The sequence below is a fragment of the Berghia stephanieae genome, chromosome 15 (assembly GCF_034508935.2).
Source record: "Berghia stephanieae isolate SIO BIC M18660-M18661 chromosome 15, UCSD_Bste_1.3, whole genome shotgun sequence".
Lineage (NCBI taxonomy): Eukaryota > Metazoa > Mollusca > Gastropoda > Nudibranchia > Aeolidiidae > Berghia > Berghia stephanieae.
The window spans coordinates 24,474,132-24,485,531 of NC_088374.1; the positions used below are offsets into that span (position 1 = coordinate 24,474,132).

The 11,400-nt window shown below is 39.4% G+C and overlaps 1 protein-coding gene across 5 annotated transcripts in view; it reads left to right on the forward strand.

Annotated features, from left to right (window-relative positions):
- LOC144960444 (uncharacterized) overlaps positions 1 to 10,766 on the forward strand; it is a 23,992-nt gene extending 13,226 nt beyond the window's left edge. For all 5 annotated transcript variants that reach the window (XM_078893529.1, XM_078893526.1, XM_078893527.1 and 2 more), the window contains 4 exons: positions 364 to 506; positions 2,173 to 2,276; positions 6,773 to 6,941; positions 10,239 to 10,766. In XM_078893529.1, coding sequence (XP_078749655.1) covers positions 364 to 506; positions 2,173 to 2,276; positions 6,773 to 6,941; positions 10,239 to 10,365 — 543 coding nt within the window. In that variant the 3' untranslated portion in view covers positions 10,366 to 10,766. The remainder of the gene's footprint in view (positions 1 to 363; positions 507 to 2,172; positions 2,277 to 6,772; positions 6,942 to 10,238) is intronic.
- Positions 10,767 to 11,400: the final 634 nt, after the last annotated feature.

The following is an 11,400-nucleotide window of genomic DNA, read 5'->3' on the forward strand; positions in this document are numbered from 1 at the left end:
ACTACTACTACTACTACTACTATACTACTTCTTCTACTTCTACTACTACCACCACTACTACTACTACTACTAGTATCTACTACTACTACTACTACTACTATACTACTACTACTACTACTACTACTACTACTACTACTACTACTACTACCACTACTACTACTACTACTACTACTACTAAAACTACTAGTACTACTACTACTACTACTACTACTACTACTACTACTACTACTACTACTACTAATACTACTACTACTAGTAGTAGTAGTAATAGTAGTAGTAATAGTTGTAGTAATTAGAGTAAACTGACAGTGACGGAATATTCCAAGCATCGCGATTTACAAATGATTTTTGAACCAATTCCAGGTCATCACAGTTACCGTGGTGGTAACAGCCAATCACAGAGGCCATTTTGAGTTTCACCTTTGCCCTCACAATGACGTCAACACCGCTGTCACGGAGAGTTGCCTGATGGCAAATGTGCTCTCTTTAGAAAACGGACACAAAAGGTAAGAACACGTGCAAATATGACAAATCGGTGACACATTTATAATTTGTGAAATCGATTTATTATTTGGGCGAAATTGGTGGTGAAGCTGTAGAACATGGAACCTAAATCAAAAGTAATCTTTCAGAGCCATTCGGCCCATGGATCCGAAGTTTATCCCGGTTTCTGTAGCGTGAAACGGACAATAGCTAGTTTATCTCAAAGTTCTTTCCACCAAAGCTAACAGACTCAGCTACCCATTCACTGCTGGGTGGACAGGAGGGGTCAGAAAAAAATCTCGACCGCTCCCGGGATCGATCTTGGTCCCGTTGCCTGTGAAGCGAGAGCTCGACTAACTTATCTATCGGGACCCCCCTGGAACCTAGATTACCCGGGTTCAAATCTCGCGAGGATCGTTTTTGTTGTTTATCTAATTGTGTAATTTTCTTTCTCCATTTGCATGTGATGTGATTGCTGTACCAAATAAACTAACAGAACCTCAAATAATTAAAAAATTTAAAGTGAAAAAATGTTGTGTTTTATTTTTTGTTACGAAACCAGCTGAAACCCGACGAAACCCGACAAAGTTATGGGAAGTAGGTAGCAGTGAGGAGTGAACCAGAGTCTCAGGGAAGTGTACACCAGTGGGGGTGAACCTGTGACTATGGGAGTGGGAGGATGGTTTTTTTACGAAAGCCGACAAAAAATCCGACAATATCCGACAACGTTATGGGAAGTGGGCAGCAGTAAGGAGTGAGCCTGGGACTCAGGGAGGTGTACACCAGTGGGGAATGAACCTGAGACGATGGGTTTCAGCGGGTTTCGTAACAAATAAACAACTTGAAAAAAGGCATTGTAGATTTAACTCTTTGATGTAGGAAACGTGCGGTTATGTGGTCTAGTGGTATGACACTCGCTTTTGGATCAACAGGTCCTGGGTTCGAGCCTCGCTCGGCGCATAGTTGAGTCCTTGGAGAAGGCTCTTTACTCAAATTTTCTCATGGTACTCAGGTGTAAAATGAGTACCTGGCCGTTAACAGCGTTGTCTCTGTCCAAAAATTTGTAATATCGCCTGACAGGCGTCATATCTCGTCCTACATGTTATGTGTTGCTGTTGGCCAGGGACCCCTTGTAAAGCGCTTTGAGCACGTTTAGTGGATATTGCGCTATATAAAAGCTCAAGAAAAAAAAAAAACAAAAAAAAAACGTTATTCTTCGTCCACAATAAACTTATTTTTTAATTGCTTTTCTGCGGCCATGTGGTATTGTGGTATGACATTAGCCTTCGGATCGGAAGTTCCTGGATTCGAGTCCCGAACGGTGCATAGCGTAGTCCTTGGTAAAGGCCCTTTACTTCCATCCTTTCACCATCCTCTGTTGTAAAATGATTACCTAGCGTTGTCTGCTTTCGAAAAAAAAAATGTACTGTCGTCTAACAAGCGCCGTGTTAAGAGTTGCTGTTGGCTCGGAACACATTGCAAAGCGGTTTGAGTACGTTTAGTGGATATTGCGCCTAATTAAGCTCATTTTGAAATAAGAAATTCAAATCCAATTTTCAGCAACAAAATCCCCCTTAACCCCCCCCCCCCCCCCCCCCCCCCCCCCCCCCCCCCCACCTTTCCCCCTGACAACAAACCGTGTAATGATGTTGTACACTCATTATTCGTTATCATAAAATCAATTTGCAGATATGACCTGCAACGGACGCAATACGGTAGAGTTCACATCCGGATCAAGCTCCCACAGACGGTCACGTGCTCTCAGTGCGTTCTTCGATGGAGGTGGACTGCAGGTAAGCGAAGTGAAGTGAATCCCTCGTCTGTCGTAGTCTGAAAGGCTACACGATTTTTTCAAAATGTGACCCATCGTCTCAAAACGGTATTATGTCGGGACGAACCAGATACTTAAAAGCACGAATTTAATGTTAAACATCATCACCCTAAAACATGGTATCCATTCTCCTCAATAAAACATACAAACTCAACACAAGTCTGATATTTCTGGCTTTAAATTCAATTTTCAAAATCTTAACCATCCCGACTTAATACCGTTTTGAGGCGAAGGGTCACAAATTTGGTCAGAAAACTCGTCCTTCAAATTAAAACAATCACAAAAAACTCTAACATGAGACGTTACGTGAAATTTTTAATAATAAATCACAAAAATAAAATTCCTTTCATTCACCCCATGGAGGAATTTGTGTTCGGGGTCTATTCAAAGGGACGACTGGATTAACCCAGGCGTTAGTCGCAGTACAGCGCCGCAAAGTGAACTAGGGCGAGGTGACTTGCTCAATGAGTCACCGGGTCCTCCAGGCTTAACATCCCTCTCCACCCCCCTCGTCCACTGTCCAGCCAGCAGTGATTGGGTAGCTAAGTCTGATAGATCTAATACAAAGAACTTTGTGATTGACTAGCGTCCTGTCCAATGGGTAACAAATAATTGCGATTGTCTCTTTCACGCTATCATCTCCGGCTCCAAGAGACAAATGGCTCTAAAGGAATACTTTTTTTATTTCTTTTTGTATTCGATGAATAATCAGTTTGTTAAAAGCTGAACACTCGTCATTCATGGTTATGTGCGGCTATGTGGTCTAGTGGTATGACTCTCTCTTTCGGATCGGGTTCGAGCCTCGCGCTCGGCGCATAGTTGAGTCCTTGGATAAGGTTCTTTACTCACATCCTTTCACCGCATCAGGTGCAAAATGAGTGCCTGGCCGTTAACAGCGTTGTCTTTGTCCGAAAAATTGTAATATCGCCTAACAGGCTTCTTGTCCCGTCCGACATGTTAAATGTTGCTGTTGACCAACGACCCCTTGTAAAGCGCTTTGAGCACATTTAGTGGATATTGCGATATATAAAGCTCAATTTTTTAATTATTTTTTTTTACACAATGTCTTTTATGTAATACGCAGTTACTATTTTTACATTCCGGTAAGACGGTACTCAGATCTATCTTTACAATTCCATTTGATTCTGCACTGGATTGTGGCAGCAGCCTCTTATGGTTCTCACACTACTATGTTATAACGATCGACCCCATCAGCAACAGCTTCTTATGGTTTTCACACTACTATGTTATAACGATCGACCCCATCAGCAACAGCTTCTTATGGTTTTCATACTACTACGTTATGACGATCGACCCAATCAGCAGCAGCCTCTAATGGTTCTCACACTACTACGTTATGACGATTGACCCAATCAGCAGCAGCCTCTAATGGTTCTCACACTACTACGTTATGACGATTGACCCAATCAGCAGCAGCCTCTAATGGTTCTCACACTACTACGTTATGACGATTGACCCAATCAGCAGCAGCCTCTAATGGTTCTCACACTACTACGTTATGACGATCGACCCAATCAGCACCAGACTCTAATGGTTCTCACACTACTATGTTATGACGATCGACCCAATCAGCAGCAGCCTCTAATGGTTCTCACACTACTACGTTATGACGATTGACCCAATCAGCAGCAGCCTCTAATGGTTCTCACACTACTATGTTATGACGATTGACCCAATCAGCAACAGCCTCTTGTGGTTTTCACACTACTATGTTATGACGATCGACCCAATCAGCAGCAGCCTCTTATGGTTTTTACACTACTATGTTATGACGATCGACCCAATCAGCAGCAGCCTCTTATGGTTCTCACACTACTATGTTATGACGATCGACCCAATCAGCAGCAGCTTCTTATGGTTTTCACACTACTATGTTATGACGATCGACCCAATCACCAAAGTCCGGTCCGCATTCGTGCACCGTCGCGAACCCGCCGGGTAGCATCGTCACAACACAGCGTTCGACAAGATGCTCTGCCGTCTCAGGTTCTTGCCCACAGCGTGTACATATTGGACAGGTAGAAAGACCCCACCGATGAAGCGCATTTGCCGTTAGGCAGCTCCTCGACCGAAGCCGATTCGCAGCCACCCAATGTCTCCTCTTACTGGTATCAAAGCCTGGCAACTTCTCACCAAGCTTAGATGAGTGTACGTCCCCGCCCCCACGAGGGATAGAATTCGTCCAAACCGACTTCCATCTCGTATGTGCAGCTCTTGACGTAGTCAGGGATTCTGCGTACAAGGGTTGCCGGGACTTATTATTGCGGCGGATTCTGATCCAAGTGAGGTCCAAGACCTCTCCAAAATGCCATCCTCAGAAAAAGACCGATCAATGCAGGTCTTAGATCAGAAATTTGACATTTCTGAGGCAAGGCAGTACATCCATTTGGAGGCCTGGGCCAAGGTGCTTGTGTAACTGTAAAAATAGATCTAAGTACAGTCTTTACGGGACTGTAAAAATAGATCTAAGTACAGTCTTTACGGGACTGTAAAAATAGATCTGAGTACAGTCTTTACGGGACTGTAAAAATAGATCTGAGTACAGTCTTTACGGGACTGTAAAAATAGATCTAAGTACAGTCTTTACGGGACTGTAAAAATAGATCTAAGTACAGTCTTTACGGGACTGTAAAAATAGATCTAAGTACAGTCTTTACGGGACTGTAAAAATAGATCTAAGTACAGTCTTTACGGGACTGTAAAAATAGATCTGAGTACAGTCTTTACGGGACTGTAAAAATAGATCTAAGTACAGTCTTTACGGGACTGTAAAAATAGATCTAAGTACAGTCTTTACGGGACTGTAAAAATAGATCTGAGTACAGTCTTTACGGGACTGTAAAAATAGATCTAAGTACAGTCTTTACGGGACTGTAAAAATAGATCTGAGTACAGTCTTTACGGGACTGTAAAAATAGATCTAAGTACAGTCTTTACGGGACTGTAAAAATAGATCTAAGTACAGTCTTTACGGGACTGTAAAAATAGATCTAAGTACAGTCTTTACGGGACTGTAAAAATAGATCTGAGTACAGTCTTTACGGGACTGTAAAAATAGATCTAAGTACAGTCTTTACGGGACTGTAAAAATAGATCTGAGTACAGTCTTTACGGGACTGTAAAAATAGATCTGAGTACAGTCTTTACGGGACTGTAAAAATAGATCTGAGTACAGTCTTTACGGGACTGTAAAAATAGATCTAAGTACAGTCTTTACGGGACTGTAAAAATAGATCTAAGTACAGTCTTTACGGGACTGTAAAAATAGATCTAAGTACAGTCTTTACGGGACTGTAAAAATAGATCTAAGTACAGTCTTTACGGACTGTAAAAATAGATCTAAGTACAGTCTTTACGGGACTGTAAAAATAGAGCTAAGTACAGTCTTTACGGGACTGTAAAAATAGATCTAAGTACAGTCTTTACGGGACTGTAAAAATAGATCTAAGTACAGTCTTTACGGGACTGTAAAAATAGATCTAAGTACAGTCTTTACGGGACTGTAAAAATAGATCTAAGTACAGTCTTTACGGGACTGTAAAAATAGATCTAAGTACAGTCTTTACGGGACTGTAAAAATAGATCTAAGTACAGTCTTTACGGGACTGTAAAAATAGATCTAAGTACAGTCTTTACGGGACTGTAAAAATAGATCTAAGTACAGTCTTTACGGGACTGTAAAAATAGATCTAAGTACAGTCTTTACGGGACTGTAAAAATAGATCTAAGTACAGTCTTTACGGGACTGTAAAAATAGATCTAGTACAGTCTTTACGGGACTGTAAAAATAGATCTAAGTACAGTCTTTACGGGACTGTAAAAATAGATCTAAGTACAGTCTTTACGGGACTGTAAAAATAGATCTAAGTACAGTCTTTACGGGACTGTAAAAATAGATCTAAGTACAGTCTTTACGGGACTGTAAAAATAGATCTAAGTACAGTCTTTACGGGACTGTAAAAATAGATCTAAGTACAGTCTTTACGGGACTGTAAAAATAGATCTAAGTACAGTCTTTACGGGACTGTAAAAATAGATCTAAGTACAGTCTTTACGGGACTGTAAAAATAGATCTAAGTACAGTCTTTACGGGACTGTAAAAATAGATCTAAGTACAGTCTTTACGGGACTGTAAAAATAGATCTGAGTACAGTCTTTACGGGACTGTAAAAATAGATCTGAGTACAGTCTTTACGGGACTGTAAAAATAGATCTAAGTACAGTCTTTACGGGACTGTAAAAATAGATCTAAGTACAGTCTTTACGGGACTGTAAAAATAGATCTAAGTACAGTCTTTACGGGACTGTAAAAATAGATCTAAGTACAGTCTTTACGGGACTGTAAAAATAGATCTAAGTACAGTCTTTACGGGACTGTAAAAAAAATAGACACTACGCATATTTATGATATGATTTGCTATTTATTTATCCAAACAGGAAACAGTTGGGGTAGGGACAAAGTCACAGGTCGTGGATGTGTCGGTTGCGGACCGCAGGAGAGATTCTATGGTTGTGCGGATATCCGCATTAACCCAGCAAATGGAGTACCGGCCTCACCTCCAAATGGTTCCCAGTTACCCGGTCTTCCTTCGCAAACAGGAACAATGTAAGAAACGGTTCATTTATCATCTACCGTCTCAAAATGGTTATATATAAAGGATGCCCATGAAGTGTTTCTCTGTTTAATAACAAATTTAATAGAAACATGTTAAAGACAATATGGCTATGTCGTCTTGTGGTGTGAAACTCGCTTTCGGATCGGAAGGTCCTGGGTTCGAACCTCGCTCGTCGCATAGTTTAGTCATTGGAAAAGGCTCTTTACTCACACACTCTCACCGTATTCAGGTGTAAAATGAGAACCTGGCCGTTACAACATTGTCTCTGCCCGAAAAAATGTGTAATATCGCCTTACATGCGTCATGTCTCGTCCTACATGATAAGTGTTGTTGTTGGCCAGGGACCCATTGGAAAGCGTTTTGAGCACATTTAGTGGATATCGCACTATATAAAAGCTCAATTTATTTTAATATGGTGAAAACCAGAAGCAAATAATATCTCTAATGGTTTTTAGAATAACAAGTCTTTGAAATCAGGGAAAGACTTAATGGAGACCATGAAAATTGATACTCAAAATTGGTTTTACAATGATGAAACTTGACGTAATCCTCTGCTTACCAACTATAGGAAAATCGTCACATTCGTTACGACACAATCAACATTTTTCTTATTCAAATTTCTTTTGTACATCATAACTTTTTTTTTTGTAATGAACAGTGTGTTGTAGAGCATGTTTTGCTAAAGAAATTTTGTTTCGCAAGAACTTACTGCTATTGTGTCTGAGTGATAAAAAATATATTTTCGTGTAACTAGGGTGTGAAGTTTTGGGGAAAATCCTGGAAATGGATGGTAAGTAGAGAGTTAAATTGATACCTAAGCACACCTTATAGATAGTATGCGCTTGGCTAAGAAGCTCATAACATTGCCATCCGGAAGTATAACGAACCAACACACAAAACTGTGTGTATCCATGAACGTTTATAGTCGGGTTAAAACAGTTCAGTGAGTATTACTCATAAACGCGGATGGCACAAAACAAAAACAAAGACCTGAGTGACGCCATCTTCGTTCTATCTATAAGACCTGCCTAGTATAAAGAAAAATTCGTAGAATGAGAGTTTTTTGGGGGTTTTTTGCCTCCAGCTTCAGAATTGTATTCGCCTCTTGTAACTGAATCAATCTTGTTGGAAAGGAAAAGTTAGTTTCATAGAACGTATATCCGATCCCTGGAGCATTTTGGATCATGTTGACGGCAAATTATTTATTTCTAAAGCTATTTAAAGCCACGTTTTATTTTTTCCCGTAGAAACTACGATTTTTTTTTTTAAGTTTCAAGAACGTAGCTCTGCTTTGTTTTGTTTGTTTTTCAGGGTCTTGCGGCGCTTGCAACACATTTAGGTTATATCAGCGCTAGTAAAAAGGAAGAAAATTGGATAGCAAAAAGTTCTAGAATTGCAATTAAAGCACCCAAGAAAAAGTAAGATATAAGGGAATTGGGAACAAATAGGAATCAGATGTAGATTCCAAGAGCATACTATCAATGTACTTAGTTTGAAATCACCTATAATTCTTATCCGGACACAAGCACAATATCCAACAAAGAGGAATACACCCAAAATAACAAATATAATAATACATAACAGAGAAATGATTTTACAAGGGAAAAAAAATTCATCTCCCAAAACAATAACTATGCATTTGACTGTTTCCCTCCCAGCTAGGACTCCTGTCAGGGCCAGGACAAAACCAAGTAATCTCATTCCAAGACAAAGACAGAAAGCATGATGGAAAACAGATATAAGGGGATAGAAGACTCAGTATGTACCCCGCTGCCCACTATGGGAGGTCAAGAACCCTACCCAGTAGCTCTGCTTTAGTAAGCTCTGATAGAAATAAACCAGTCAAGCTTTTCACAAAATGCATTAACCAATTAATTACCCCAACTGTGAAACAAAAACAAACTCGTATGTATTTAAAAATTTGGCCATAAAACTCGTTTTTCAAATATCGATTGATTTAAATTACCCTCATCTTGGCAAACATTCTCAAGCATAGTAGGGTCTTAAGAACTTTTCTGCTATTGTGTCTGAGTGATAAAAAAATATATTTTAGTGTTACTTGGGTGTGAAGTTTTGGGGAAAATCCTGAAAATGGATGGTAAGTAGAGAGTTAAATTGATACTTAAGCAGACCTGCCTAGTACCAAGAAATATTCGTTGAAATAGGATTTTTTTTTGGCTCCAAAGTACACGTTTGGCACGATACAACCTTGGTTGTGAAACGCGGACAAAGAATGTACGAGGAGGTTAGAGGCATTCGAGATGTGGATGTATAGAAGAATATTGAGGCTATCATTGACAGACTAAGTATATAAACGAGGAAGTGTTGGAGAACGTGAGGAAGGGAAGAGTGTTGATCGATACCATCAAAAATAGGCAGTTACGGTTTCTGGAACATGTGTGGAAAAGAGACAGAATAGAAAAGTCGGTAACATCTGGGATGATCGAAGGAAAGAGAGCTAGAGGAAGACAAAGAATGACATTTGTAAAACAACATTTGAATAGCCAAAGATGATTTTTAAAAAGCAACACAGATTTCACGTGTTCAAGAGTACAAGCCACGATGGATGATGAACCCTAATACAACGTGTGATCTATATTTTTTCAGGGAATTTTGAAGACTTTGATTTGCTGAGCAGGATATTCCGCAAGACCCCGTGTTGCAGAGAGTCAACCCTCTCTTTACCAACTATAGTAAAATCGTCACATTCATTACGACACAACCAACATTTTTCTTATTCAAAATTCTTTTGTACATCATAAAATTTAAAGTAAATGAACAGTGTGTTGTAGGGTATGTCTAGATAAAGAAATTATGTATGGCAAGAAAGTTACTGCTTTTATGTCTGAGTGATTTAAAAAAAAACTATTTTTGTGTTAGTTAGGTGTGAGGTTTTGGGGAAAATCCTGAAAATTGCTGGTAAGGAGAGAGTTAATAACTTTATTCCACCTCTCTCTATAAATAGTAACGCTAGTTTACAATAATAATTTGTGACGTCAGAATAACAAGCGAACATTTCACTAAAAATGTGATTCTTTTTAACGAAGTATCATTTGAATGTTTTTGAACATGTCCTTTTATTCCGAGTTAACAAAAGAGGGGTAGAATAAATTATTTCTTACACTCTTGCGTTTTGGAATTCGAAATGTGTTCCCAACGCGTACTCGTAAGCTCGTGCAGTGATTGGGAACACGTCCGGAGTTCCAAAAAGCAAGAGTGTAAGAATCGTAGATTTTCTACAGTTGAATTGATGGATAATTATTGTACTTTTGTTCTTTTAATTTCAGTTCCGGTGGCAAAATTTGCAAAGCTATAAATAACTGGGCAGGGAATTCCGACCTAGATAAGTGGTGTGACGTCAGCTGCCACAAGGCTTCCTACTGCCCAGCCGTCTTCTGCTCCTGTTCGAATTGAGCAGCTTTACGATATCCATTGGATTGTTTATTTCGTTTATTCTTCCTATTCTCTCTCTCTCTCTCTCTCTCTCTCTCTCTCTCTCTCTCTCTCTCTCTCTCTCTCTCTCTATCTATCTATCTATCTAACTATCTCTTTCTCTCTCCTAAGATATCTCCCTTCTAAGCTCCCTCTCTCTATCTCCCTCCCCTCTCTGACCCTCTCCCCCTCTCTCATTATCCACCTATCTATATATCTATCAATCTATCTATCTATCTATCTATCCATCTATCTATCTATCTATCTATCTATTTATCTATCTATCTATCTATCTATTTATCTATCTATCTATCTCTATCTACCTATCTAAATATGTAACTAAACATAACTATGTTTCTATTTATCTATTTATCTATCTGACTATCTACCTATCAACTTATATATATATATATATATATATATATATATATATATATATATATATATATAATATATATATATATATATATCAAACATGTGGTTATATTGACTACAAATAGTCCAGATGACCTCTTAAGAATTCATTGAAATGATCCCAAAGTAATGCCGTCACTGTCTAGCAAACAAGTGGATAGATGACAGCCTCCCCCCCCCCCCCCCACCCACCATCCCCCACCCCCACGACATCATCAAACAAGTGCTCAGATGACCACATTTGACGTTATCGTTACCTATTAACTCACTCAACCCTAACACCGACTATATTCGTAGATTACCCATGGTTACTTTTACCCCATGCCTATTCATTACATTTTTTTGGAGACAAATCATAGGCATAGTATCAAAGCTGATGTTTTTAGATTTTGCATGTTAATGATAATTTGTCAGATTAGTAAGATCGTCACTGCCTAACAAATGCGGGGACAGATGACCCCCCCCCCCCCACAATGACGTCATCAGTATCAAACAAATGCTCAGATGACCACATATAGAGCTGCCTTCTTAACTCACTCAACTCTAACCCCGACTATATCCGTAGTATACCCGGGATTACTTTTACCCCATGCCTATTTATTA